This window comes from Aspergillus homomorphus (assembly GCF_003184865.1).
Source record: "Aspergillus homomorphus CBS 101889 unplaced genomic scaffold BO97scaffold_16, whole genome shotgun sequence".
NCBI lineage: Eukaryota > Fungi > Ascomycota > Eurotiomycetes > Eurotiales > Aspergillaceae > Aspergillus > Aspergillus homomorphus.
In genome coordinates this window covers 197,366-224,945 of record NW_020291902.1, presented here as the reverse complement: position 1 = coordinate 224,945, position 27,580 = coordinate 197,366, and the positions used below count along the sequence as shown (strand labels likewise).

General features: G+C 54.1%; 13 protein-coding genes across 13 annotated transcripts; 6 read left to right on the top strand and 7 right to left on the bottom strand.

Moving 5' to 3' along the window:
- Positions 1-585: 585 nt before the first annotated feature.
- BO97DRAFT_344423 (aminoglycoside phosphotransferase family protein) lies at positions 586-1,470 on the bottom strand (the record flags this gene model as incomplete). The annotated part of the gene is made up of 1 exon (XM_025691735.1): positions 586-1,470. The coding sequence occupies one exon, from the start codon at positions 1,468-1,470 to the stop codon at positions 586-588; it is 885 nt and encodes a 294-aa protein (XP_025551832.1).
- Positions 1,471-2,760: 1,290 nt separating this feature from the next.
- BO97DRAFT_424313 (uncharacterized protein) lies at positions 2,761-3,817 on the bottom strand (the record flags this gene model as incomplete). The annotated part of the gene is made up of 4 exons (XM_025696962.1): positions 2,761-2,991; positions 3,039-3,143; positions 3,199-3,464; positions 3,520-3,817. The coding sequence occupies 4 exons, from the start codon at positions 3,815-3,817 to the stop codon at positions 2,761-2,763; spliced, it is 900 nt and encodes a 299-aa protein (XP_025551831.1).
- Positions 3,818-4,832: 1,015 nt separating this feature from the next.
- On the bottom strand, positions 4,833-6,131 carry BO97DRAFT_424312 (acetyl-CoA synthetase-like protein; the record flags this gene model as incomplete). Its single annotated transcript, XM_025696961.1, has 3 exons — positions 4,833-5,195; positions 5,253-5,531; positions 5,652-6,131. The coding sequence occupies 3 exons, from the start codon at positions 6,129-6,131 to the stop codon at positions 4,833-4,835; spliced, it is 1,122 nt and encodes a 373-aa protein (XP_025551830.1).
- A 2,097-nt stretch (positions 6,132-8,228) lies between these two features.
- BO97DRAFT_368096 (class I glutamine amidotransferase-like protein) lies at positions 8,229-9,042 on the top strand. The gene is made up of 2 exons (XM_025692687.1): positions 8,229-8,845; positions 8,903-9,042. The coding sequence occupies exons 1-2, from the start codon at positions 8,254-8,256 to the stop codon at positions 9,025-9,027; spliced, it is 717 nt and encodes a 238-aa protein (XP_025551829.1). The 5' UTR covers positions 8,229-8,253; the 3' UTR covers positions 9,028-9,042.
- Positions 9,043-9,587: 545 nt separating this feature from the next.
- BO97DRAFT_344305 (AAT family amino acid transporter) lies at positions 9,588-11,332 on the bottom strand (the record flags this gene model as incomplete). Its single annotated transcript, XM_025691729.1, has 4 exons — positions 9,588-10,849; positions 10,912-11,083; positions 11,128-11,168; positions 11,218-11,332. 4 exons carry the CDS (start codon positions 11,330-11,332, stop codon positions 9,588-9,590), a joined length of 1,590 nt encoding a protein of 529 aa, XP_025551828.1.
- A 466-nt stretch (positions 11,333-11,798) lies between these two features.
- BO97DRAFT_368095 (aldehyde dehydrogenase ALDH) lies at positions 11,799-13,634 on the bottom strand. The gene is made up of 3 exons (XM_025692686.1): positions 13,391-13,634; positions 13,141-13,340; positions 11,799-13,079 (listed from the first exon to the last, which is right to left on the bottom strand). Exons 1-3 carry the CDS (start codon positions 13,516-13,518, stop codon positions 11,893-11,895), a joined length of 1,515 nt encoding a protein of 504 aa, XP_025551827.1. The 5' UTR covers positions 13,519-13,634; the 3' UTR covers positions 11,799-11,892.
- Positions 13,635-14,178: 544 nt separating this feature from the next.
- Positions 14,179-15,099, top strand: BO97DRAFT_405264 (dihydrodipicolinate synthase family protein; the record flags this gene model as incomplete). Its single annotated transcript, XM_025695155.1, has 1 exon — positions 14,179-15,099. One exon carries the CDS (start codon positions 14,179-14,181, stop codon positions 15,097-15,099), a length of 921 nt encoding a protein of 306 aa, XP_025551826.1.
- Positions 15,100-15,209: 110 nt separating this feature from the next.
- BO97DRAFT_451300 (Zn(II)2Cys6 transcription factor) lies at positions 15,210-17,850 on the bottom strand (the record flags this gene model as incomplete). The annotated part of the gene is made up of 4 exons (XM_025698977.1): positions 17,365-17,850; positions 16,362-17,299; positions 16,079-16,302; positions 15,210-16,036 (listed from the first exon to the last, which is right to left on the bottom strand). Exons 1-4 carry the CDS (start codon positions 17,639-17,641, stop codon positions 15,211-15,213), a joined length of 2,265 nt encoding a protein of 754 aa, XP_025551825.1. The 5' UTR covers positions 17,642-17,850.
- BO97DRAFT_51955 (uncharacterized protein) lies at positions 17,851-19,688 on the bottom strand. The gene is made up of 5 exons (XM_025700876.1): positions 19,252-19,688; positions 18,994-19,199; positions 18,849-18,926; positions 18,327-18,793; positions 17,851-18,276 (listed from the first exon to the last, which is right to left on the bottom strand). The coding sequence occupies exons 1-5, from the start codon at positions 19,266-19,268 to the stop codon at positions 18,004-18,006; spliced, it is 1,041 nt and encodes a 346-aa protein (XP_025551824.1). The 5' UTR covers positions 19,269-19,688; the 3' UTR covers positions 17,851-18,003.
- A 38-nt stretch (positions 19,689-19,726) lies between these two features.
- On the top strand, positions 19,727-21,233 carry BO97DRAFT_434227 (alpha-hydroxy acid oxidase; the record flags this gene model as incomplete). The annotated part of the gene is made up of 8 exons (XM_025697663.1): positions 19,727-19,820; positions 19,888-19,921; positions 19,974-20,076; positions 20,146-20,533; positions 20,592-20,666; positions 20,720-20,973; positions 21,027-21,103; positions 21,158-21,233. 8 exons carry the CDS (start codon positions 19,727-19,729, stop codon positions 21,231-21,233), a joined length of 1,101 nt encoding a protein of 366 aa, XP_025551823.1.
- Positions 21,234-21,462: 229 nt separating this feature from the next.
- BO97DRAFT_405262 (isopenicillin N synthase family dioxygenase) lies at positions 21,463-22,980 on the top strand. The gene is made up of 4 exons (XM_025695154.1): positions 21,463-21,501; positions 21,564-21,749; positions 21,821-22,195; positions 22,235-22,980. Exons 1-4 carry the CDS (start codon positions 21,468-21,470, stop codon positions 22,669-22,671), a joined length of 1,032 nt encoding a protein of 343 aa, XP_025551822.1. The 5' UTR covers positions 21,463-21,467; the 3' UTR covers positions 22,672-22,980.
- Positions 22,981-23,511: 531 nt separating this feature from the next.
- BO97DRAFT_442912 (acyl-CoA oxidase) lies at positions 23,512-25,935 on the top strand. Its single transcript, XM_025698313.1, has 4 exons — positions 23,512-23,936; positions 24,005-24,378; positions 24,431-25,097; positions 25,148-25,935. The coding sequence occupies exons 1-4, from the start codon at positions 23,571-23,573 to the stop codon at positions 25,823-25,825; spliced, it is 2,085 nt and encodes a 694-aa protein (XP_025551821.1). The 5' UTR covers positions 23,512-23,570; the 3' UTR covers positions 25,826-25,935.
- A 212-nt stretch (positions 25,936-26,147) lies between these two features.
- On the top strand, positions 26,148-27,555 carry BO97DRAFT_451277 (zinc-binding alcohol dehydrogenase family protein; the record flags this gene model as incomplete). Its single annotated transcript, XM_025698976.1, has 3 exons — positions 26,148-26,606; positions 26,660-26,777; positions 26,849-27,555. The coding sequence occupies exons 1-3, from the start codon at positions 26,352-26,354 to the stop codon at positions 27,553-27,555; spliced, it is 1,080 nt and encodes a 359-aa protein (XP_025551820.1). The 5' UTR covers positions 26,148-26,351.
- Positions 27,556-27,580: the final 25 nt, after the last annotated feature.

The window sequence follows — 27,580 nt, the reverse complement described above, 5'->3', positions numbered from 1 at the left end:
AATACGGGAGTACGCTGCAAACTGCAATGGCCCGGGAGCATGAGCGAGTAATTAAGGTCTTGCTAAACAGATGGGCAAGTAACAGCGCTTCGCTGTGATCTTTTCGGTAAGGATTTGTGAGCTCGCATGTTCTTGTATGGGGATCTGGAAATTCGCTGGAGGTCGTAACTGCGACAGATAGTCTTATACAGATAGTATCTGAATCATATTTGCTTCAGTGAGGGGGGTTCAGGATAGAGCATACTCCGTAAATTGGTTTTGTTTGTGTTCCGTAGTGAAATGGGGACATATTCATATTCCAGGGCCGGCTTACTACTGTTGTCGACCGGGATCTGATGGTAACTACAACGGAACTTTGGTCTCCCGGAGCTCAGTTGCAAGTAGGATTATTTAATAAGTTATGAATCATCTTGGTTAACACTTGCTTGGACATAAACATGCTCCTCTACTAGGACTTTCTATTAAACATCCTAGCATCCTAGATAGATGACAGACATCGATGATGACTAGAGCCCAAACTCTCATTAGCACTTGTGATAAGCACATGCGTTATGATAGGACAAGATTTAAACGAACCGTCGGCATCTATGCCAGATCCTTCTCAGACTCTTCAATAAAATCTCGCGCCCAAGAACTGTTCAGATCCTCAAGACACAGGAAGTAGTAGGTTTTAAACCAATTATAGACATCGTCCATCTGTGGCATGTGCTTACGCAGAAGACCTTGCCACTGAGCGTCTTCTGGACCCTCACCAGTGAATAAAGTCATGGCATATTCCCACCAGACAGGGAAGTATCCGGCCCGCTCCCGGTCCACGATACCGGTCAGTACACCATCCTGGACCATGATGTTGACGTGCGCAAGGTCTTGATGGGTAAAGGTAAATGGCTTAGTTGGCGGCATGGAATGTCGAAGCCGGTTGCGTGCCGCGTCGGGAATGGTTGGATTCAGTCTGCGCGCCAATGCAGTCCAGACCTCCTCATCAGAGACTAGAGGGCCACATGGACAATGGAAACGAGTATCCTCAGCCTTAACCAAGTAGCCGTTGAACACAGGACGACCACCGTGGGCTTCGATGCGATCAGAGTGGAGGAGGCGAAGTTGAAGAAGATATTCGGCAGTCTGCTTGGCAATATTCTCTTTCTCGGCGTTAGACAGCTTTGGCCAAGCTTCGGCCAGGTTCTCACCAGGGATGCGTGTCATGATTGTCAAGGCATGCTCGTTGCTTGTTTCATGCTGGTGAATAACAGTCGGGACTAGGATAGTTGTGTTCTCCTTCACGAAGCGGAGGTTTGCGGCATCATCGGTTGGAAGTTCGGGACCACGGTCTTTGAGAATCAGGTTTGAGCCCAGAGACCAAACGCCGCGGTCACTCCCCTCATAGAAAATCTTGACCTGACTTTTGTAGCTGCTGCAATGGGCGCGTTGCTCGGAGAAGGTGCACGCTTTGCAGGGTTCTTGGGAGAGCATTTTCCAGAAGGGCACGGAATGCTCGCTGGTATTATCAGCAGTATCATTGGACTTCTCTTCAGAAGATTTGGAAGTTGTCTGATTGCCAGGGCCACTGGAAGTTTTGCTAGAAGTCTCAGATGATGCCTTGATAGGAGTGGCAGGCTCGGCGATGGACTGATTGTCGGGCTCGGTATGGTCTTCGTTGGAATCTTCGGGAGCTGTCTTAGTGGCAGGCCCAGTAAAGGTCTCACTGTGCGTCTCAGGGAAAGACTTGCTAGGAAACATAGCAGAAGACTCAGTGGGCGTCTCAGGAGTAGATTCAGTGCGAGTCACAGGGCTAGTCTTGATAGAAGGCTGAATGGATGACCCATCGAGGGATTCAGTGGGCATCTCAGTGGACGTCTTGCTTGGACCCTCATTGAGGGTGTGTTTGGAATCCTCAGTTGTAGGCTCAACCAAGTCCTCAGCAGCCTCGGTGCGAGTCTTGGGCAAGTCCATGGTGAGGTTCGGAATGGACGCTCCAGCAGCAGAATCAGTAGGGAGCTCAGCAGTAGGCTTAGCGGTAAGATCAGCGGAAGCCATGATGGAGGAAAGGGGAACGAGAACGAAGTTTGGGAGAGTTGAGGGTGAGAGAAGAGAAGAAAGGGAGAGGCTGGGGTTTATTGAAGCTCGGCTTTGAGGTGTTGTGTTGTGTTGTGTTGTGTTGTGTTGTCTTCAGAAGCTTCCTGGGGGATTTCCCAATTGGGAACGTCCCAAAAGTCACGGGCACAGTCACGCGTACGGGATACAAGCGGAACTTCAACCGGGAGTTTTCATTTCCAATCTTTGGTTGATTTTTATCCTTTTGCATGCAGCTCATTGTACCGAAATGCCCCAGTTTCTTCCTTCAATTTCTGCTTCGATACCACCGAAAAGACTTGATGCGAATTCTAACAAATCGACTGAAGAGAAAGCATTGCCGAGTGATATTGAACTCAGTAAGTAGAAGACACAGCGTACAGATGGCATTTGGATTACAAGAATCAAAAGCAAAATCAGATGTACCCATGGGTGTTCCATGAACACGCCATCGTACGTCGGGTTTTACGTATCCACTAACACTTCTTCGTTGTGCAAGCAGACCAAATACGTCCTCCTCGCGTCGATGCCAACAGAAGCCGCCGTAGCATCAAGGATGTATGGCACAGTGGTACGGCAACAGGCCATACCATGTCCAATGGCGTTGAAGAATCAGAAACAGTGTCCTCTTCAAACGACGAGATGCAATCATGAGTGCACGATCTCGCAATTTCCTCGTTGTGCTGCCATTTATGCTGACTGTAATTTCAATCCGTGGAGCTCTGGCGCCTCCTCGATTCCATCGCTTCCGAATTCACTGATTATCCGGCAATACTGCTCGAGAAGAAACTCTACCTGCTGTCGATCAAGAACTTGGCTCGATACCGCGATATCCATGTAGAGTTGGTCGCCCTCTGGATAGATATGCACATTCGAAGAGTGCGACGGGTTATTGGGCAGGGGATAGTAGCTGGCCTGGCACTGGACTCTGTCGAGCCAGCAGTCAGCAGGTACTCATAATTACGGACCCGCACGAAGCTCGCTAGTGGAGTTGTCGCTGACCAGGGCGTGCAATTCTGCACAATGTCTTGATAGCCCAGCGCAGCATATGGCTTAGTCTCGAGGAGCTGTTGCTGGACTGCGTCAAGGAGCGCAAGCTTGCAGGTCGAGGATTCAAACGAGACAGACGGGGACAATGTTGATGCAGGGCCCGAGGATACGGTCCGCATGAGCCACACTTAAGTTCGGTCCGTGGGCGACTTGTCCAAATACGTCGGTGGCAGATGACCACCCGCTCTTCGGAGCGAAGTACCTGTGAAGCGTAGCAGCCCACGCTGTTTTGAGTACAGTGGACAAAGTTATGTTAGGTGGAAGCGAGATAGCAGAGATCGTCTTCGCAACTTTGACAATGTGCGGCGGTCCCGCAGCGCCCTCACTTTTCTGAGATATGCAGTCTGTGTCTATTTAGCAAGCTCATCTGGGCGTCTTCCAACACCCTACGCCAGATACCATAAGCAGCCTCGTTTTGCAAGGTCATCACAGCCTGCAGGTGAGCAGAGAATGGGCTGGTGGAAGGCAGGGACCGGCCGTTGTAGAGAGCGGCGAAGTCATCAATGAGAATGGCTGCAGAGAGGCCATCAAAAACAGCATGGGCGAATCGGAAGACGATAAACACTTCACACGTTTGCCTCAGAGTTACAAGCTGTGCAGTAAATGGCGGTCGTCCATTTATGGAACTCTCAGCGCTGGCACCGTCATAAGAGCAGTACTGATCTAGATCATCGGCTTGAAAGTCCTGAATGGACATGAGCCCACCTCTTAACACTAGCTGAGTATATTCGTTGTGCTCGCAAACGAACGCGGTTCGAAGAATGGTGTGCCGATCGACAAGCTACTGGCATGCATGAGACAACCGATCTCTGTCAAATTTCGAAGGTAGTGCAACACGTTAGTAGCGATAATCTATCATTTTCAAGCTCAACTGCTGGAAATTGGTAAGTGGAAATACGTCAGCCGCGGAGTCTGATAGCCTTGGTGGTAGCAGTTGATGCCATCTATCACGTTGATCGATCGTGGAATTCTCCTTGGCTGGTTTCGGCTGTGGTTCTGAGTGCGCATCATCTGAGAATGTGGTTGTCAATGCCTTGGCCATGTCCGGTAACTTCGGAAACTGAAAGATCATATCCTCGGTCAAATGGAGTCCTTCTCGTTTGCAAGTAGCGCAAGCCTAAAAGAAGTCATTGAATCCCCTCCAAGATGGAAGAAATCGCTGTCCAACCCAACTACCTCCTTTTGGACCTTGAGCAGACGAACCATGATGCTTCGGAGTTGTTGAATCCGAGCCGATATGGTGTCTGATAGGCCACTATGCACGGACACGTCCGGCGATTTTTTCGTCGTACGCACTTGTGTTGGCGTTTGAATGCCTGCCGGATCATGGAGAGGCGCCGTGACTCCACGATGATCGCTGTTAGACGCTGTGAGTATGGCAGAAATGACAGTCCTAAGCCGCAATCGGTCGATCTTTTCTGATCTATTGAGGGGCATCTCATTGACCACGAAGATGTGAGAAAATATCATTAAATTAGGCACACGGGCCTTGAGATACTGTTTGACCGCCGTTGCCAGCTCGCAGCCCGGATCGCATTGGACTATGTCACTCGCTCCCAGCTGTGATACTCCTGGACAGTGCGCTGGGCGCGGGTCATAGTCGATGGCTACTGCCAGTTGCGTCCGCGTAACCTTTTCCTGGTCCTTCACTATGTCTACTGCAATCACGGCAACACTCCGTACACCTTGACTCACAAGCACTGGACACTTAGCTAGGTGATGCTCGATCTCCCCGGGGTCCACTCTTCGCCATCCACCTTGATCAAGTTGTCTTTTTGTGAGATGTATTGGATTGACCCGTCCAAATTGTATCGCACCAGGTCGCCTGTGCGGTAAAGACGCTCGCCAAAGGTGCTGTATACGTGTAGGGGGTGGCGGGCTTGCCAATCGGCTCCCTTCAGGAACACACGACGATCTATCTCTTCGTCGGCCGAGTATCCTCTCGCAAGGCCCTTGCCTTGGAGCAATAGTTCCCCGACCGCACCAACGGGTACCAGATGGTTTGGGTTGTCGACCTCTACTACCCAGAGACAATAGTCGCAGGAAAACCCGACGTTGCGTGCATCGCACCCCGCCTGAAGTCAGAGGCTAGGATCGCCACCCCAGCCGTTTCGCTCGCCCCATAGCCAAACATGAAACGGACATGTTTGGTCCAGTCCGTTAGTTGAGAGATCCCGATGGATGTGCCCCCCAAGCAGCAGTACGCGAAGGGTTGGGACGGCTGCCGGGTCCAACTGGCTCGCTATTATTGGCGGCAGGAACGTGTAGTTGACCCGATGACGGCTGATAAATCCCGTGAGGTCCTGGTTGCGATCATCCTCTGATGGAATGCACAGGCACCCTCCAACCATGAGCATCAGCAGCACCTCACGATTACACACAGTGAATCCATCGACGCGTACTGTAAGCGCCTGGTTTCCGGCCCAAGCATTAGCGGGCCGATCGTGGCCAGCGCCGAGACACGAAATGTCCCATGCTCAAGGTTTATACCTTTTGGCTCCGAGGTGCTTTCCGATGTGAAGACAACATACAAGGCATTCGATGGTCGTGTCTGCGTGTTGTTGCCTGAGGGCTTTGTCGTCGATGCTCTGCTCGGCAAAGTTGGCAACGTCTTCAATAACCACGATCGCATCTGCCAAGCGAGAGACGAGAGATACGCAAGCGTATGAAAACACTAGCAAAAGTGCTGCAATAGTGCGAATGATCTTTTCAATCCGCTCAAATGGATGGGAAACGTCCACCATGAGGAAGGATCCGCCCGCACGAATCACGCCCAAGGTCGCGACCATCATCCATTTCGATTTGTCCAGAACGATAGTAACACATCGCTTGGGACTGATGCCAAGCTTCAATAACTTGGTTGCCAGTCTAGCAGATTGTCGTTCCAGCTCACCGTATGCAACCTCGCCGTCCCAGGCCGAAATGGCCGTAACATCTGGCTGCTCGTGACAGCGGCGCAGAATAATCTGAGTCACACATTGGTCCTCGATGGATGTTTTTGTAAAAGGCATGTTTCATTCGGCCATGCGCTGAACATCTAAATTGCTGCAGAAGTCAATGTCCCCAAATTTCTGGTGGGGGCTCTGAACGATAGGGAATATCGCGTGGTGGAAGCTTTGTGCCACGGCCTCGACCTGCTCACGAGACCAGATCCCAGAGTTGAAGTCAATCACGGTAGAATATTTCAAAATTTCATGACGGGGACTGACGATCAACTTTAGGTTAGAATGGGTCCTGGTAAGCATATTACAGAGTGACACAACAACTGAAGAAGACCGTACGCTCGGAGTTTCGATCAATCGATCCAAATCTTTGCCACCCATGTTGATAGCAAGGAGGGTGTTATAGACAGAGCCTTGTCCTTCCTTGGTATCCTTGCAGGTGGACCCAGAATACTCGCAGGAGCAGCCTTTCTTCTCTCCTTGATCTTGCCCACCCAGAAGGTCTCGAAGGCTTCTCGTCCTGGTGATGTGACAGTTGTATGCCTTGATTACTGTCTCTATTACTTAGAAAAACCTGAAGCACACTTGGTCTTGCGAGGTATAACATCGAAGTACCAAAGCCCAAGCCACTCGCTCCAATGACTCCAGTTGACTCTCGTCTTCCTCCAGCCATTGCTCCAACTTTGTCCTTGGCCATGCTAGCACAAATGATTCTCTTGCTCCTCGCTTTGCCTCAGCCTTGCCCTCTTTATCAGGACAGGCTGACACTGCCAGGGCGGGGAGAATACACGGGGGTGGTAAAATGTAGGATATCATTGTGGAAGTATCTTGCGAAGGCAATTGAGCCTGGTGTCGCCAGTTCTAATTCCTCTGGGACCCATCTCATTTCGTCTGTCGCTTTGACTGATGAGAGCAGTATGACAAAGCAGTACGATGTTTTGAAGCAAGGGAGGATGGAACTTTTCGTTGCCCGAGTTGAATCAAAGCCGTACCGACTGTTGGGATTCCAAGTTGATACTGTCGCAGAAGACGGCAATTTGTCTCATGGAGGATCAAGGCGCGTCGTTAACCCGATCCCGCACAGCATCAACCACAAAGGTGTATTTCCAAGAAACTTGGAAACCCAGGTAGGACCGGGTAAGCTGGGCAAACTCAACGCAGGAAATGAAGCACCTTGAGAGCTCCATAAGCTCTATGGACAAGGCATTAGTGACATGTGACGGTCATACGGAAAGCAGCGATGTATATTGGTTCATCTGCATGTTGTACACTTTCCTCTTCACCTAAAATTGCCCGCATATGTTGTCTTGACACTGGTCCTGCGGTGGCAATATACCTACCTTATGCAGCCGCGGGTGTCTTTATGAACCGGGGCAGAGATACACAAAGGTGACCTGATTTTATGGACCGATTGCAGCCTCTGGTGACCTCTTGTGGTGATTAGTCCAGTGAAACCCTTCGCCAATTTTGAACGCACAATCCTTCGACAACTTACGGATGTTCAGACAGCGGAAATACTCAAGATAATGTTGAGGGAAACCTCCATTCTTAGGATCCTTGAACGGATAACCTGGTCGTGGACGCAAATAAATCTGCCTAGTCCATCTGCCAGCTGTGCTTATGCCCCCAGCAACTGCGGAATGAGGGGACCATAGGTGTGCAATGTCCGTTATTCGGCGTTGAGGGCTGACCTACGGGATCTCCCTGATAGAAGCGGAGGAATTGACCTAGGAATTTTTGGCATCTGAGATGACGGAGTCGGCAACTGTGACAGGCTGACAAATCGAGCTTGTTCTCGCCGACGGGGCAGTGCCGAGCGCTTGTATGGAGGCGCCGATCTAGACCTCGTCGATGCAGCGCAGACAATAAATCTCACCCTGATCTTTTAGTACCGGGGCTCGCCCGGGCTGTCCATCTTTTGGACCAATCCATGAATGCTGACGCGGGAAAGAATCGGAGATACCTCGTGTCGGGGGATTAATATCGGATACGAATTGCTTCCTCCCAAAGAGGGATAACCGCTATTTCTCACGATGTATCATGCTAAGTGAAATCGCGCGCCCTCTCGCTCCGGAACTCCGTTGCCCGATAACCCCGCGGTTTTGGTCATCTTCTCCTCCTTTAAATGCGAGAACAGTTGTCAAGTAAATGTATCATCATCAGCCAACTCAAGTCAAGCAAATCAATCATCATGCCTGTTCGCAGAGCCCTCATATCGGTCACGTCTGCCAGTGCCAGCCTTTTCAACGGCAAGGAGACCACTGGTCTTTTTATTATCGAGGCATTACACCCATATAAGGCGCTCGTGGAAGCCGGCTTTCAAGTGGATCTCGCCTCCGAGACAGGCAGTTATACAGCTGACTGGCTGTCCCAACAGCCCGACTTTCTCAAGGGTGATGACCTCGAAATCTGGAACAATGTGAACAGTGATTTCCGCCAGAAACTCGATAATATGCCCAAGGCCTCCGAGCTGGACGGGTCCCAGTACGGCTTGTTCTTTGCCTCCGCAGGCCATGCTTCTCTGATCGACTACCCAAACGCTCGTGCCTTGCAGAACATTGCGGAACAAGTCTGGGCGAACGGTGGCGTGGTGGCGTCTGTCTGCCACGGTCCTGCAATCTTTTCGAACCTGGTCGACCGCGCGACAGGGGAACCGATTATCAAAGGAAAGAAGATCACTGGGTTCACGACGGAGGCAGAGAACGTGATGGGGATTATGTCGGAGCTGAGAGGGTTGGGCGTTGAGATGGTCGAAGAGCTTTCAGAACGTCTAGGTGCTACCTGTAGGTTTATGTTCTGCCTTCTAAGTGGTCTCCGGGTGTGCTAACCTGCCTCTGCAGATGAACGCTCTGCTGGAATATGGGACGATTTCCATGTGGTTGATGGACGACTTGTCACGGGGCAAAATCCTGCTAGTTCTACTTCTACTGCCAAGGCTGCGATCGAGGTATTCGAAACGCTATAGCATATTTCGAGAGAGAATTGTCGATATGATTTTGATATTACTCTGATAACCGACATGGCTTACATGGTGATCAATCGGTCAACTAAGGTCTCTTTGCGTAGTTTACACGGGCCACCCAAGCAAGTCAGCTTATTGCTTATATGATATAGCTAAGGTATGGGGTGGGAAGACAAGTCCTTGTTAGGCTCGCATCAAACGACTTGGGTCTGTTTGAGTACTGGCCTGACTTGGGTTTCATGAATATTCATGCGGACAACGCAGACGGGTTGATGTAGACCAGGAAACCATAAAGGGACTCTTGCATCTGAAAAGTCCTCAGTAACATGTAATTGACCGACTGAGAGCATAGCCAGTTGCTACCTTGTGTTGTGGGAACACAGGGTGACACAGCACCTGACCGGCCGTGATGGCGGCTTCTTCTTGTTCTTCTCCATTCCTTCCACAACCAACCACCCCGACCACATCTTGAATCAGCCTAGCATTCTCGTTCCACACAGCCCAGTACTGTACCCTCTTACAGCTGATTCAGCGGCTTTTGCTCAAGCTAGCCAGTGATCACATCAGAATCTCACATAGGACAACGCCCGTTTCCACCCCGGCTGAGCATAATACTCATCCAACATTGCCACGTCCTGCGGCGTCAGCAGCCTCCGCCCCGTCACCAGGTCTGCCTCAAGGGGCTTCACCAGCTTCGTTCGGAAGTACAGCTTATACCCGAGATACGCGACCACGAACACCGGCACTCCCAGGAAGATCTCGAAGAATCCCTCCGCGCTGCTGGACGAGCCAATCGGCTTGACGCTCACATACGCCGTCATCCCCAGACACGCCAGACACAGAGTGAGCAGAGTCAAAGCTGGAAAAGGATACCCTCGGAGCCGGAAGGCGTGCGGGAGACGGAAAGCCGGGTCATTCTGGGCACGGATGGCGCGACGCATTTGAATGTTGGTGATGGCAATGGTCAGCCACGCCATGAAGAAGACCGTGGAGCTGATGGAGCTGAACCACGTGAAGATCTGGGCGCCCGTGCCGCTGCAGTTGATATAGGTGCACACCGTCGAGCAGACGGCCGTGGCGATCAGCGCAAGATACGGCCGACCGCGGCTGTCGATCTTCTTGAACGGCCCAGGCATCATCCCCATCCGGGCCATCGCGGTGAGCACCCGCGAGGCAATGTACATTGCTTCTGCAGCGTTACCGCACAGGCCCAGTAGGATGACGGCGTTGAGTAGCGAGGGGAGAACGGAGATCTTCGCATTCTGCAGCGCGATCACGAACGGGGAAGCGGCCACGCTGCTGGTCCCGAGGAGATTGGGGTTGTTGTATGGCACGAGCAGCGTCATGAAGACGATGGACAGCTCGTAAAAGATGATCAGCCGTCCGATCAGATTCTTGCACGCTCGTGGCATGTCCCACCGTGGCATCTGTGCTTCACCCGCGCTGATCCCCATGATCTCTTGTCCGCCCACCGCCCAGACTGCTAACGGGATGGCTTGGCAAATGCCTTTAAAGCCATTAGGGAAGACTGGCCCCGAAGTGTAGTTCCAGGCGTAGGCGGTCCCATTGTGTTCCCCTGCTCCTGCGAGCATCGCGATGCAGGCGAAGATCAGAACCAGCATCATTATCACCTTGGCGCAGGCCGTCACAAACTCAAACTCGGCAAACCATCGATTAGGAAGGGCGTGAATGGCAAACACGATTGCCAGAAAGACAGTCATACAGGCAGCAGTGGGGATGGACGTGGTCCACCACGAGAGGATGACGCGGACAATGGCGGCTTCGCTTGCAACAATGGTCATATAGGCGAACCACTCGCAGAAACCTGCATATCATCAAGCCAATGTCAGTCCTAGTAGTCAAAAAGGGTAGCTACACGGTACTTACCCATGGCAAACCCCAGAGCTGGATCGACGAATCGCGTGGCGTGGTCGATGAAGCTTCCGGATGTCGGCCACAGACATGTGGCCTCCGTCAGGACGTTCATCAAGAAATAGACGGCCGAGCACACAATGCTATACCCGATCAACATGCCCGAAGCAGATCCATAACGCAGTGCCTGTCTTGTCAGCTTCAATCCAGTGAGGAGGTGGTGTCACCAACCTTGCCGGTACTAACGAACAATCCGCTCGAGAGGTTTGCTCCTGCGAGCTGTTAGCCCTTGAAATATCCTGGATAATATAAAGCACGAACCGAGGCATATCATCTGGATGTGTCGTGCTTTGAAGGTACGGTGCAAGTCAATGGTCTGCTCGTTGGGAGTATCTTCCACGATCTCTCCTTTCGCTTCGTCTGTGAGGTTCTCCATCGGAAAAGTCATCTTTTTGTCGTCGGCCATGATGATTGTATTGTTACACTAAGAAAGGCTTCAACGCAATACTCGATCGTGAGTCAACTGCTGACACAAGGGGAGGAAGGAGCAGCAGTAGACGGCATATATTGCTGCCTTGCCTCCACCTGCTACAGCGGCCTATCTCTGATCCTAACTCTAAACATCGCTTGAGGTGGATACCACCTTGCGGGGAATCTGGGGTTATTCCAAGCTACACAGGCTAATATTGGTTATCAGACGGAGAGGGTCTGGATCTGGTTTGGTCATAATCAGTCTTTTTGTCCAATGAATTATGGCCATGGAGTCTGATACGCTCCGTGTCTTCACCAGGACAGTGGCAAGTTTTGGACAACCGACAGAAGAGGTAGTTGCTTCCGCGGACACACAAGGCAAATACGCTCTGGGCTTGCTTCTTGATACCGATAACGCTGAATTGTTGAGTGACAGATACGGTCGACGTGTTGGCATAATCTTGTCATCGCCAGCTGAGTGCTGTGTCATCATTTCATCTAATCTCTCGTATCGCAAGTCTCTATCTACAGTCGACTGCCCATGTTGATGTGAACTGCCTTGATCTGCGAGTACGCCTCCAAGCCAGCTTCGCCCAGCTCCCGGCCAATACCACTCTGCTTCACTCCTCCAAATGGTATCTTGGGATCGCAGTCTTGACTGCTATTGACCCAGACCATGCCTGCCTCAATCTCTGCCGCCACTCGGTGGGCCCGCTCGAGATCCTGCGTGAAAACGGCAGCACCCAGTCCATACGTGGTGTTATTGGCGCGGCGGATGACTTCCTCTTCCGAGTCGAACGGCAGAATGACCGCGACAGGTCCAAACACCTCCTCTTGTACGATACGCATATCATCCGTGACGTCTGTGAACGCCGTCGGCTGGACGAAATACCCCTTCTCCAACTTGCTGTCAATCGGAGTGTGGGCGTCACCGCCGACCAGAAGCTTGGCGCCTTCTTTCTTGGCCAGTTCGATGTACGACAGCACTCTCTCGTACTGTGCACGCGTTACCTGCGGTCCCTGGAAGGTACTCTCATCCCACTGATGACCGATCTTGGACGTTGTTTTGACTTCCTTCTTGAAGTTCTCCAGGAAGGTGTCCAGTACATCCCGATGCACGAAGATACGCGATGTGGCGGTGCAAATCTGGCCCTGGTTCGACATGATGCCATAATGGGACCATTTGACCGCCTGCTCAAGGTCAGCATCAGGAAATACCAGCAGTGGTGACTTGCCACCGGTCTCCAGCGTAATGTTCTTCAGGGTTCCGGCAGCCATTTTCATGATCTCGCGCGCAGTGGCAGTGGACCCAGTGAAAGCCACCTTATCGACAAGAGGATGCTGGACGAGGGCAGCGCCAGCCTCCCGACCGTATCCGTTGATAATGTTCACGACACCGGCCGGGAACCCTGCCTCTTTGATTAGAGTACCCAGCATCAGTATGCTCAGCGGTGTTTGTTCGGCTGCTTTGATAACGACAGTGTTGCCGCACGCCAACGCAGGGCCGAGCTTCCACGCGGCCATGGAGAGTGGGTAGTTCCAGGGGATAATTTGCCCGACCACACCGAGAGGCTGGCGGATAGTGTATGCAAATTTCTGATGGGTGGTGCTGATGGTCTGGCCGAAGGTCTTGTCGGCCCAGCCGCTGTAGTAACGGATGGTGCCGATGGCTTCGGTGAGGTCTTCATTCAATGCGACGTGGTAGGGTTTTCCTTGTGCATGTTAGACGTGCTACGCGCCTACAATACTGTCGTCCCTGGCGGTCAGACATACCATTATCCCACGCATCAATCGCAGCGAACAGCTCCCTGTTCTGCTCCATCAAATCGGCCAGACGGCCCATCAGTTGTCCGCGCTCGGTCGCGGGAAGTCGCTTCCACGACGCATGGGCAAGGGCGGCCTTGGCGGCCTGAACTGCGGCATCGACATCCTCCGCGGTCGCGGCGTGGACGGTTGCAATCGGTTTATCGGTTCTGCTTGTCGTCAGCGATTACTCGAGGTTTATCGCAGAAGCCTGACTCACGCTGGGTCCAACGAAACAATCGTCTGCCCACCCGACGACGGCCGGAATTCGTTGTTGATGAACAGGCCCGTAGGCTGCTTATACTGGCGGCCGTTGGGCGTGGTGAGCTCGACAAAGAGGTCCGACATTTTCGCGCAAACTTCAGGCAACACGCTTCGATTTTCTGTCAGAGAGAGAGAGGGAAGAAGAAAAGAATAAGTAAGAAGTATGGCGACTTCTGCTGGCCCCACGGCTTTTGAGGAGGTGAAATGGTGCAGTGGCAGGCCAGAACTGACTAATGGGGACTTGGCCAATTAACCAATTTGTCTGGCTCGACTGGACAGAATCCGAATTGGTTGCAAGATGTCCCGCGGACTCCGATAAGGAGCTCGAGCGGCATTCACAAGCTACCCCTCAATGCGATAGTCGTCTATCGCCCAAAATGGCATGTTTATCGCCGGTGGGGATTACGCCAACCGTGCACTAAAACCACCCCCTCTGTAGTGCTGACTGCTGATTGTCCGTTCCCCGCACATCTACAGTGGCCGGAACCTCCTGCCCGGCGAAGTGTGGCCGCACAGGATAGGAAGGCAATCCCGGGCAGTTTGATAACCTCGTCCGGGGATTAGGGCATCTCTGGAGCAGAGCACCTGAAGTATAGATGGTCCGTCGACGATTCTTAGACAAGAAAGCAGTCCCGTTGGATACAACTATAATAACGCTGTCTCTGCAGAGCAACACAGCATCATCGCTACAGATCTTTGCGAGATAATTCATCCAACCTCACCCACCGCACAATACCACACACAATGACAGTCAACGGCTCCTTCTCCTCGACCCCGACCCTGCACGGGATCATGGTTGCCCTGATCACTCCCTTCAACGACGACCGCACCCAGATCGATGGCCCTCGATTGAAAGCACACATGGACCACCTCATCGCCGCGGGCGTGCACGGCCTCGTCCCAGGCGGCAGCACCGGCGAATTCACCACACTCTCCCGCGCTGAGCGCAAACAATTAACCGAGCTCTGCGTCGAGTACGCGGCGGGGCGCGTCCCCGTCGTCGCCGGCACAGGCAGCACGTCGACCGACGAGGCGGTCGAGCTGGCCGTGCACGCCGCGCAGGCCGGCGCCGCCGCCGTGATGGTTGTGCCACCCTTCTACGATGCGCTCACCTACGAGCAACTCACAGAGCTCATGGCGGAGATCCATTCGTCGAGCGGCCTGCCGATTGTCTACTACAACATCCCTTCCGCCAGCGGACTGACCCTGACCGCCACCCAGATCGCCGACCTCAGCGCCGTCGGCGTCAAATACCTCAAGGACACCTCGGGTAACGCCCCCGCGTACACGGAGCTGGTCTTCGGCTTGTCCGACAAGATCACCGCCTTCAACGGCTGGGATACGCTGACCTTCTACGGGCTGGCGGCTGGGTCGGAGGGCGCCGTCTGGGGCGCCGCGAACCTCATCCCCGAGCTGAGCGTCGAGCTGTGGAATGCGGTCGCGGTCGAGAAGAACCTTGACAAGGGCCGCGCGCTGTGGCGCAAGGCGTGGCCGATCTGCAAATTCCTGGAGTCGCATAACTACGCGGCTGCTGTCAAGACTGGGGTCGAGTTGATGGGACAGTCGACGGGGGGTCTGAGGAAGCCGTTTGCGCTGCTCAAGGGGGAAGTGCGGGAGGAGCTGGCGAGGCTAATGGAGAACGCCGGCGTGAAGGTTGTGCGGTAGACTTCTTGATGTAACATAGCATGGAAATGAGATATGATTGCTTGGTTCGTTCGTGACATTGGTTACATTCATTACAGTCATTACGCTGCATTGATCGGATACGATATAGATCTAGGCTAGGATGGGCCATATCTGCCGGCGCTTGGTCACATCCAGCCACGTCGGCACGGACTCGCCACAACTGGAGGTGATATGCTCGTCCTGCTGCTTCCAGACCTCCTTCATGACGTCGCGCGCCATGCCAAACCCCGCGAACCCGCACCGCGCCTCCCCCTTCTCGAGCAGTTTCAGGATCTCCCACCGTCGCTCGAGCGTCGTCGCTTCGCAGCCCGCGATGAACAGCGGCCACGCTGTACCTGGGCCAGTCTGCCCCGCCCCTGTCAACGCGGCGTCGAACCTACTCAGCGACGAGACGACCTTGTCTACGTGGCCCTCCAGGATGAGCGGGTGCACGTCGCGGATGCGGCGGTAGAAGAAGATAACTAATGCGGCGTTCAGCGCCTGGAGCAGGTACTCATGGGCCTTAGCGCACACCTCCGACCCTCGGGGGGAGGCGGTGCTCTCGACCTTCCGCGAGGTCAGCGCGCACACCATGTTCTCGAGGCGGGCGCTGCGCCGGTGCAGCGCGTCCCAGGCCTCGATGCTGGCCTTCCTGACCTGCGGCGTGCGGCGCGCCACGCGGAACGTCTCCATCACGTTCGCCAGGCGCGTCGTCTGAGACACCAGGCTGAGCCACGCTTCCGGGATCCCGTAGATCTGGTGGTATAGTGTGTCTGGGTAGCTGCGCGAGTCTTGCAGGTGGATGTCGTGCAGTCCCACGTCTTGGCTCTTGGGCTCGTGGATGTTAAGGTCGCTGTCCGATGGGCAGCGCGCGAGTCGCAGGAAGTCGTCCAGTCGGGTGCTGTGGCCCGTCGTGGTGGTGCTGTGCACCGTCGTGCTGCTGTCAATGGTTGTGTGGGACTGGCTGATGCTGTCGGACTTCTGGCACCGGAACGAGCATTTCAGCGCGTCCATGAAGTGCTCCGACGGCGTGTAGTCGTGCAGCGTGTAGGTGCTCTCGCCGACGATTCGCAGCCATGTGTATACGTGGTGCAGCAGCCGCGCCTTCTGCGAGATGCGTCGCTTCGATAGGCCCCGCAGGCGGAGGAGGCGTTCGGCGTCCACCATGTAGCATCTCGCGTCTTGCTGCTGGCCGCTGATTATCTGCCGGGTGGCACTGTCAGTGGGATTCGGGTGGGGTGGGACGCTGAGGCATGACTTACGGCAAATTCGGTCAACGCGCAGATGGCCATCAGCTGGTCCTTATACTTGGCGGCTTTGGGTTGGGTCTCGTGTCGCAGTGACGTCTGCATGTGGTTCTTGGCCAGATTGTATGCATGCTCGGCGATGGGCTGCCAGTGCTCTCGTGTTTCCGATGTGTTCGTTGTGGGATTGACGGAGAGATGTAAGGCTGAACATGCCAGGAGACAGTACAGATTTGCCAAGCGAGCATGGCTGATGTTCTGTGACCCTAGAAACGTCAGGTCGCTGAATGTCACCACCGCGGACGGCAAGTTCAGGATCTTCCATGGAGACTTTTGTTCCAGGGGAATGGCAGACATGCGCGAGATGACATGGTCTTGGAAGTGCCGTAGCAAGAAGTGAGCGTCCGCTAGCACATTCACAGATTCGATATGAGGATTGGATGGTATCTGCGGGATTGCGGTGGGATGCATCTCATTTAGCTCTCCGTCTGCGTCAAGGACCGGATCTGTCATCCCCATCGCCCCGCCATTCATCGCAGCCTGGGCCCCAGGCTCGAGGACCAGCGCGTCGCCTATATCAAACGCCGTGGACATCAAGCTATCCGGCATCTGAAGGTCCAGGCTGAACAGGTCCGACCACTGCAGCAGATCATTCATGTAGGCGATCGACTCCTGCGACAGCGACGGGCTCACGCCCGAGCTGCTCTCAACCAGGGGCCCTGACATGCGAGACGGACTGACTACCTCCTTCTCTCCTGCCTCATCCACCTCAGCAACAGCATCCCCATGGCTGGTACTCGACAGATCGAGCACCGCAAACGGCCCAACAACAATACTTCCCTCGGCAGCTCGATCAGAGTCTCGCGCTCGAACATCAATCTCCGCCAAAGACGCATCAATAGACCCGGACACCAGCTCCGCGCTCAACGAATCACTCATCGAAAGCCGCGACTGCTCTAGCCCAACCAACCCATTAGAGCCACTTTCTCTTTCTATTTCTTGTAGATAAGAAGCAACTTACCTGTATACAGCACCCGCCGCGGGCCTTGCCTATCCCTGTCCCTGTCCACGTCCCTGGGTTTCCCGTCCCTCGACGTCCGCGACGGCGACGCCTGCTTCCGCGCCGCCACCCACCGGATATCGTCCGCGAACCCCTCGCACGCCACGCCGCTGGCGCGACACATTTGGCACTTCGGCCGCCTCTGATCGCATTTCGCGTGTCGTCGTCGACACGTCTTGCATGCTCCCAGTGCGTGCGTGCGACGGGTCCGGTTGCCTGTTGTCTTGGATCCTCCCATCGCGGAAGCGGAAGGGGTTGTCTATCTGGTGATAGGAGATTTGGGGTTTTGCGCTGACGAAGAAATTGCCCGGTTGTAATAATCCGGGGTACGTGTCAGCCCTCCGGAGTGATTGCTGTATCTCGTTTATCCAGATAGAGTGACCCCGCTGTTTCCGCGGAACCACTTGCCTCTTCCATTATTGTGACTGTCGGGAGGACTTGCTTGGTTGGGGTTAGTGCGGTTGATAAGAAGTCGGAGATCATCCGAGGTTCTTATCTTCTACTCCGTACACTCTCGCTCGATAATTCGATTCGGTGTTGGAGTTACAGTCAGAAATGGAGAGAATTGGGCAAAATGTAAATGACTTGGTTGAAATCTGTTTACAGCTTAGAAGTATCTGCCAAGCCCAATCTCTCCGCTTCAGCTCGCACTGCCAGCGGAAGCTCCTCTTCCAACGTATGTTGTTCCGGCACCCAGCCCAGGTATTTGCGCGCTCTCTGAGCCACCTGCTTGGCGTTGGTACCAAGAACAACCGCGGCATGGGGCGTGATAGAGTCCGCGTCGCTAGGATCGATCTCTGTCACAGAAGTAGAGTCTGCAAGGCCGAGGTTGTAGGCCTCCTGTGCGATGCGTTGCGAAATCTCATTGAACGACTATATTCTGTCAGCAACCTCAATATGTCATCGCAGGCGAATCCACTCACCAACATCCCCTCGTTCATAGGGAAGTACAGTCCATTCTCATTCCAGAGCTCCCCTTCCGCACCCCCCAGAGCCTTCTCCACCAGCTTGACAAAGATGTTGCTCAAGTCGGCGACGTGAACATTACTCCAGGTGCTTTCTCCCTTGCCCACCTGCACGCCCTCCCGGCGCTGCAGGTTCGCCCGCGCAAGCTCGGGAATCTGAATGCTTCGCCGATTGCCCGTGCCTCTGCCGCGACCGTAGATAATTGGGCCGAAGATAAGAGCCGTCCTAGGGCGCATGGCCGTCGGCGGCAGATGAGTGACAAAGTTATCCACGATGCGCTTGGAGGAGTAGCGCTTGATTAGCGCCCGCACTTCTTCGGCGCCGTCGAGGTCGCTGTAGACGCTTGATGACGCCTGCCCAAAGGTTTTGTTTTCGATGTCGGGCATAGAGAGGACGCTGGCGCCGGAGATCTGGATCCAGTGGCCTGATAATTCTTGTCAGTGGTTTCGCTAAGGTTTGAGTAGCTTGTGATCACTGACCTGGTTTCGCTCGGTTCTCGGCTGACAGGCCGCGCGCGATGGCTTCGACGCTCTTGATGTGGTTTGTGCTTGCGGCATCTGGAAATGAATGTGTTAAGCTAGCAGACAGTTTGAAGAAGTGTAGTGAAAATTGGGTCGGACTCACGGATAACGACGTCCGCTTGGCTGGCCTCCTTCTCGATGACAGCTGCGGCCTCCAAGTCGCCCACCACCACGCGCACATCAGGATAAGCCGCCGAGATCTTCTTTGCCTTCTCTTTATCCCTCAGCAGGACGCTGTATTCGCACTTGGGTAGTGCTAATCGGAGAGCGTGGAGCACATCTCCGCCGATGTAGCCAGAGGCACCCGTCCTGCAGTATGGTGAGCATGGTCTCTTGTTGAGCACTAGGAGGGTGTTCATACAAGAAGATTTTCGCCATTGTAATTATGTTGCTGCAGTAAAGTTGGGAGAGTATCAATTCCTGAATGAAAAATGAAGAGGTAGGAAAGAAATAAAGAGGCCTCGGAGTATGACACGAGTAGTTGTGGGAGGGCAGTTCAGAAATGGAAGGTGATTCCGGGGAAAGACTGATCTGCTTTTAGACGCTCTATCGGATAAGATAATTGCAGCATTTACTCAACTCTCGATATCGCGGTTCAGTTACTCGGAATGGGGATGCAAACTATTGTCTGGTGGATGCGTGCTGCATTCGACCATTGCAGTGCTGATTGCCTTTTCAGGAAGCTTTCCCAAATAAAATTGCCATGCGCTGGCGTCACCTCTACCTTATAACACCAGACGAGATGCAGTGCTCTTGATTCTCTCTCTGTCGCATGTATTCGGTCATTTCATCAGCCTCCCCTTCATCTTGAATTTTTCTGCACCTCCTTATTCACAATGGCCCACCGTGGAGTCAGTTATGACAAAAATGTCAGCTGCATCGCTGATCTTAAGGCTCTGGGGAGCCAGAACCTGCCCGCAATGGTCAGAGGTATGTCTGCGCATCTTGCTGAACGATAATATAGCCATGTAGCAAGCGTCGAGCTAACGGGCAGCAGAGTACTACAACGAAGGTGCCATGGACCTTATCACGTAGGTCGGACGTGACATCCGAGCAACGTAGGACATACCTAACCTTACCCAGGCTCCGCGAGAACGAGGCAGCATTCGACCGGTACAAGATCCGACCGCGCATTCTGATCAACGTGGACAAGGTTGACACCAGCACAGAGGTGCTTGGCACAAAGGTACGGACATCGCCTGGCTTTCTTATCCGACAATGGTCGCGCCAATCCTAATCTCATATTCGCGCACAGGTGTCCCTCCCCATCGGATTCAGCCCGGCAGCCTCCCACAAACTTGCACACCCCGACGGCGAGCTGGCGACATCCCGCGCCGCGGCCAATCATGGCATCTGCATGGGTCTTTCATCGTATTCGAACTACTCGCTGGAGGATGTGGCTGCCCAAGGGCGCGGAATTCCCTACGTTATGCAAATGTGTGTTCTGAGGGATCGCTCGATCACGCTGCAGCTGCTGCGCAGAGCGGAGAAGGCGGGATACAAGGCGCTGTTCTTGTCGGTGGATGTGCCTGTTTTGGGGAAGCGGTTGAATGAGCATCGGAACAACTATACCCTGCCTGAGGATATGGAGTGGCCGAATATCTTGAGTTGCGGCAGTGATACTTCCAATCGGACGGAGTATGGTCAGTATATGAACTCCTAGCAATGGAGGTGTCGGTGATGGCTAACTTAAGAGGCTAGACCCCAGTCTGGACTGGGAGAGCACAATTCCCTGGCTTAGAGAGAACACCAAGCTGCAGATCTGGCTGAAAGGAGGTAAGCTTGCTTCTGCTGGGCATTGAAGAACTACCTCTGATTGGAGCTTATAGTATACACACCCGAGGACGTCGAGCTCGCGATCCAATACGGCGTGGACGGCGTCATTATCTCGAATCACGGCGGTCGGCAACTGGACGGTGTCCCAGCTACCTTGGATGCTCTTCGCGAGTGCGCCCCTGTTGCCAAGGGCCGTATTCCGATCGCAATCGACGGAGGCATTCGACGCGGTTCCGATATCTTTAAGGCTATTGCTTTGGGGGCAGACTTCTGCTTTGTCGGCAGGATTCCAATCTGGGGGTTGGCGGTGGGTATTCTCTCGCATCTCGTCCGATGCTGCTGCTGACATCGAGATTGTAGTACGATGGCCAGAAAGGAGTTGAATTAGGTATCCAGATTCTGCGCAACGAGCTGATGATCACGATGGCACTGGCTGGGTAAGAGCGCTTTCCCCTGACAGGTCCCTCGAATGCCGTGCTGACATTGAGTAGATGCCGATCGATTAAGGAGATCCAGAGGAGACATTTGTCGATTCTCAAACCAGATGGTGTTCTTTCCAAGCTTTGAGTGTAGCTGGCTCGGCGACTGCCTTAGTTTAATCTGTCAACTAGCAATTCACTCGCACTCGTTCCGTGCAGTCCGTCTTATGATCCCGCCCTGACTTGCATGGAATAGAATGATAGGGATTGTGGTATACAACCTCACGTGGCTAATTCTACCCCGCAACATCACCTGCAAAACACTCTCCTCACCACCTCACTTCAATACCACCTTGCAAATGATAATTCAGCCGCCAGCAGAATGCCAACAGCGCCACCTATAATCGACTTCCGAGGTTAGAGCCTAAGATCTTATATTAAAAGGATGGAAAGTGCGTATAGCTTACATGCCTGGTAGCCTACTACGACACCAACTCGGAAACGAAAGCATCACTCGTCCAGCAGATCCGAGAAGCGTGCGAGCGACACGGATTCTTCCAGGTATTCAACCACGGTATTCCGCTTGATATTCAGTACGATGTTCTCGAGCAGGCCCGAAATCTCTTTAGTCTCCCGGTGGAAGTGAAAGAAAAATACAGCATGGGTAGTTTTGCCCACTGAACCAACAATCAGGGTACCGATTCACACAGGAAGACTGACTTGCCGAACAACTAGACATCGGCACACCCAACCTGGGGTACGAGCGCCTCCGGGCCCAGAATTTCGAAAAGCGAGGCCCCGGAGACCTGAAAGAAGGATTCTATTTGTGCAGGGACCTACCGCCGGACCATCCCGCCGTGCAAGCCGGGAAGTTCTCACAAGGCGCGAACAAGTATCCCGCCGAAGTCAGAGATCCCGCGCGTTTCCGCCAGGTCGTGAATGACTACCATAACCTCATGACTGATCTGTCACTGAAGATCTTTCGGATCATAGCCTTGACACTGCAGTTGGAGGAGAATTGGTTCGACGAGTTCTGCCGGGACTCCGCGACGATCCTGCGCCTGTTGCGTTATCCGCCGCAGGAGACCGACAAGTCGAGCTTGGAGCGCGGTATGTCTCGTCAACATCCCGATCGATCACAATACTAAGTTCAATGCGCAGGCATCGGCGCACATACGGACTTTGGCGGCCTCACCATCCTGCTGCAAGACGAGAAAGGCGGACTCCAGGTCTGGGACCGCGAAGCATCGCAATGGGCAGATGTAGTCCCTGTTCCCGGTGCGTTGGTGGTCAACCTGGGCAACATGATGATGCGCTGGACCAACGATCAGTACTTATCGAATCTGCACCGGGTGATCAACAAGAGCGAGGAGGAACGATACAGCGCGCCGTTCTTCTTCTCCGGGAATCCGGACTTTCGGGTGGAGTGCATCCCGAGTTGTAAAGGGGAGACCGAGGAGGCCAAGTACCCTCCTATCACGGTGCAGGAGTGGATGTTGGCGCGGTATGCGGACACGTATGGGAGTTCGCGGCAGGGCGAAGCGATGGTGGAGTTGTCACAAGAGACGGAGAATGCTATCGCTTGAAACTGGATGTTGTGCCTCCTTGACAGGAATCACTGTGCACGTGGATCGGATTTCAGCTTCGTCTTTGATGGTTACATGTGAGAGTGGGTCATCCCGGGATCTCGTTCACGACCTTATTTTGGTTCTTTCGTCTCAATATCTGTATCGTCGAAAAGAGCCTGGAGAGGCATGTGGGACAACTCTACGTTCCCTGCATTGTACTTGTGCTTTGGTTGATTCTCGAGTTGATTTACAAGGGGGCTGATTTTGACCGTGTCCTCCCTCGGCCCTCATGGTATATAATTTCCCGTCATCTTGTGAAGTTTGCGCGACGCACGAACAACATTGACATTATTTCACGGCTTATGAAGACACATGTGGGCCTGCCATGATTGAGCATCTGACATTATGCTTAGGCGTCTGGGTTAAATGCCACAGACAGCAAAGACCGGAAGAACTGTGCTGATCTCAGCTCGTGATCGTAATCAGATAAACACGAGTGTTTGTACTGATTGGGAAAGGATTCCGATGCTTGCGCTGCACAGCCGAGCATGGTAGGATGACTCGGTAAAGATCGGTCTGATGGAGAGTCGCCTTGTCCTGGAACTGTATCTGCTGTTAGCGACCTTTACCTCAGCTGGATCTGCACTGCATTGATTGCACTTCATGAACCGGCAGAAAGTTGATGTTGTGGCCAATCGGCAATTTTGCCCCCCATATTCAGGCACCCAGGCAGCAACTCCTCCTACCTCGGTACTTACTGCATTGGGATGGGCCGATAGCCGTCTCGACCGAATAATTCACGACTTCCCCGGGAATCTGGCTTCTTTATAACCTTCTCCCCACCCCCCTGTTCCCCCAGATTGTTTTCACAGCTTCTTTCCACGGTCTTGACTCCCCCAGATCCTCTCCATTCCACAATGCCATCTCCGCCCCCTGACTGGGTCCAGGCTCTCAAGCCAGCTGATCCGCAGGGCTCCCAATTGCTCCACGATGAGCGTGCTCAGTCCAACGTCGCAGTTGATAAGCTGGGCCAATTGCTTCACACCAAGCAAGCTCTCGAGCGTCAAGACAAAATTCTGTCTATCCTCAAGTCAGAAAAGGTCTTTGACAAGTCCGACAACCACACACTAGGCCGCACCGAGCGCATTCAACGGTCCCTGGCCAAGGCTAAGCGGCTGCATCAGCTGGCTGTGCAGAACCGCTGGTCGGACGCCGAATTTCTCACTGCAAACGACTTGCTTGCAGAGCCCACGCCGTATGGCTTGCACGCGACCATGTTTCTGGTATGGCTGCCCCCCTTCCCCGCCTCCTCTTAGTCTGCGCGAATGCTAACGGATATTATTGCGCCTAGGTCACCTTGCGGGAACAAGGCACTCCGGAGCAACACAAGCTTTTCTACAAACCGGCACGAAACTACAAGATCTTGGGATGTTATGCGCAAACGGAATTGGGTCACGGGTCAAACGTCCGCGGGCTGGAGACGACCGCCACCTGGAACCCCGAAGACAAGACATTCATCATCCACTCCCCCACACTGACTGCCTCCAAATGGTGGATCGGGTCGCTGGGACGCACTGCCAACCATGCAGTCGTGATGGCCCAGCTCTTCATTAAGGGCAAGAACTACGGTCCTCACCCGTTCGTGGTGCAAATCCGTGATATGGAGACCCACCAACCTTTGGAGAATGTATATGTCGGTGATATTGGACCGAAGTTTGGCTACAAGTGAGTAAGCCCGATGTGCGTGGCTCGGCGGGAATACTGACTTGACCACCAGCACGATGGACAACGGCTTCCTTCTCTTCAATAAGGTCAAGATTCCCCACGTGAACATGCTGGCGCGGTTTTGTCGCGTCGACCAAGCGACCAGCGAGTACCAGCGCCCGGCATCGCCTTCGTTGCTCTACGGTACCATGACCTGGGTCCGCTCCAACATTGTCCTTCAGGCTGGTGGCGTCCTTGCCCGGGGTGTCACCATTGCCACCCGTTACTGCGCTGTGCGTCGACAGTTTCAAGATCGCGATGCCAAAAGCCACGAAGGGGAGAACCAGGTCCTCAACTACAAGATGGTCCAGATCCGTCTTCTGCCTCTGCTGGCGTCGATGTATGCCCTGCACTTCACCGGTCGCGGTATGATGCGACTCTACGAGGAGAATCAGAGCCGCATGAAGGCTGCCTCGGAGCCGGGACAGGACAAGCGTGGTGCCGGACCCGAGCAGTTGAGGGCTGGAGCCGACCTGTTGGCGGATCTTCATGCCACATCTTGCGGTCTCAAGGCTCTGGCTAGTACGACGGCCGGTGAAGGCCTGGAGGTGTGCCGTCGTGCCTGTGGTGGTCATGGATACAGCAGCTTCAGCGGTATCGGACCCTGGTACTCGGACTATCTGCCTACCCTGACGTGGGAAGGCGACAATTACATGTTGACCCAGCAGGTGGCAAGATACGTAAGTGATCCTTTCTGGACATGCCAAGACATGCCTGCTGACTGATCCAGCTCCTGAAATCCGCTCGTGCTGTGCTTGCTGGCAAGGGAACCGGCAATGACACCTCGCAGATCCTCCAGACCTACCTCTCCCGCCGCGACAAGGGCGCCTCCTTCGACATTCTTGGCAAGGACGAGGACATTGTGGCGGCCTTTGCTTGGCGCACGGCTCACATGACCTTCGAGGCCCTCAAGCATCGCGATGTCGAGAAGCGCTCGTGGAACAGTCTCTTGGTCGACTTCTGGCGCCTGTCTACTGCCCACTCGCAGTACCTGGCGGTCAAGAACTTCTATGAGGCTGTCAACTCGTCGGAGGTGGCGTCGGCAGTGGATGGGGCGACCACCGAGGTCCTGCAGAAGCTGTTCCGCCTCTATGCTCTGCATACTCTGGAGCGGGAGGCGTCGGAGTTCTTCTCGTCCAGTGCTGTGACTGTTCGTCAGATTGGATTGGCTCGCGAGAACGCTGTGATGAAGCTTCTGGACGAGATCCGGCCACACGCCGTGCGGTTGGTGGATGCATGGCAGATCCCCGACTGGCAGCTGGACAGCAGTCTGGGCAAATATGACGGCGACGTATACCCTGATCTGTTCCGGCGGGCGAGTCAGAACCCGGTCAATGACCTGGTGTTCGATCCGTATCCTTGGAACGCGGCTGTGCTGAAGAATAGCCCGCCCAAGAGCAAGCTATGATTGTGGTATGGAGTTATTGTCATGGGGTATCGGGTGGTAGATATAGATCTAGAAAATCTATAGACTAGAGGACTTAGAGGCTAGAGGCTAGAGGGCTAGAATCAACATGCATGAGTCAATATGAATATTTCAACGGTTGAAGCTTTTCCATTCCGGTCGATCTCCAATGCCCCGTCTCGAGGAGATTTCCAGGCTCCACTTTGTTCAACAACTGCCGTTGCCCGACAAGAAGCGGATCACGGCCGAGCAACATCCGTGAAGAATCCATTTTTCCATCTTGCTGCTTGATTGAACCCCGGATGCATTCTCCCCTCCGTCTTGGTCTTGCACAAGCCCGACATAAGCTTCTTCAGGTGACGTCAAGTATCCATGGTCTCCACCCTGCTTAATAATTGGCACATTGGAGAAAAGTGAGGCCACTATGGGGTAATCAGGGCTGGGTCGAGTATTTATCTCGCTCTGCAGCCAAATTGCAGGTCGAGATTTACCGAAGTGTACTGCCACCGCACCACACCGAACGACCACCATGAAGCAGATCATCAACCTCCCGGGGCCCAGCTGCAAGCTGGTTGACTCACCAATCCCCGAGATCAACGACGACCAAGTCCTCATCAGGGTAGTGGTGTCCGGATCCAACCCGAAGGACTGGAAGGTGCCTGAGCTGGCAGGGTCCGACGAGGCGTTTGGGGAGCGTTACGCGCACATCAAGGACGGGGTGAACCAGGGCGACGATATTGCCGGTGTGGTTGAGAAGGTGGGCCGGAACGTGTTTGAGTTCAAGGTTGTTTCCTCCCATTCCTCATCTACAGCATGGTGTTAACCAAGGAACCACAGCCCGGAGACCGCGTCGGCGCGTTCCACGAGATGCTCGAGCCTGGGGGCTCGTACGCTGAGTACGCCGTGGCCTGGAGCCACACGACCTTCCATCTGCCGGAGAAGGTGTCCTTCGAGGGTGCGTCTATTCTACCCTATCCTTTCCCTCCTCCCCATCCTATCTGAAAAGTATACTCACAACCCCAACAGACGCAGCAACAATCCCCCTCGCAGCCCTAACAGCGATCGTCTCGCTCTACCACCACCACCGCCTCCCAGCCCCCTGGACACCCTCACCGTCCACTCACCCCACCACCCCCCTCCTCATCTACGGCGGCAGCACCGCCGTAGGCGCGTTCGCCATCAAACTCGCCCGCAAAAGCAACATCGACCCGATCATCGCCATCGCAGGCCGCGGCGCAACATACATCCGACGCTTCCTGGACGAGAGCAAAGGCGATGCCATCGTCGACTACCGCTCCGGTCCGGCGGAGACCATCGCCGGCGTGAAGGCTGCGCTCGCCCGCGCCTCCTCCTCCGCGGAGCTAACCATCCACCACGTCCTCGACACCATCGTCTCAGAGGACAGCTCCGCCGTCATCCGGGACGTGATCCACCCCGGCGGGCAGGTGAACTACGTTCTCCCTTGTCCGTATGATGTGTCCCCTGGCGTGAAGACGAATACGTGGGTGAGCAGTGCGCATCAGATTGGGGGTGTTGATGATGCGCGGGATCTGTGTTTCGTGGCTTGTCGGTGGTTCTCTCGGGCGCTTGCGAGTGGGGAGTTTGAGGGGCATCCTTTCGAGGTGAGGGAAGATGGGTTGGCGGGGGTGGAGGGGGCGATGAGGGATTTGAGGGATAATAAGGCTAGTGCCGTCAAGTATGTATTTAGGGTTGCCGATACTCCGGGGCTGTAGGTATTAATGGAAAGGGGGGGTCCGG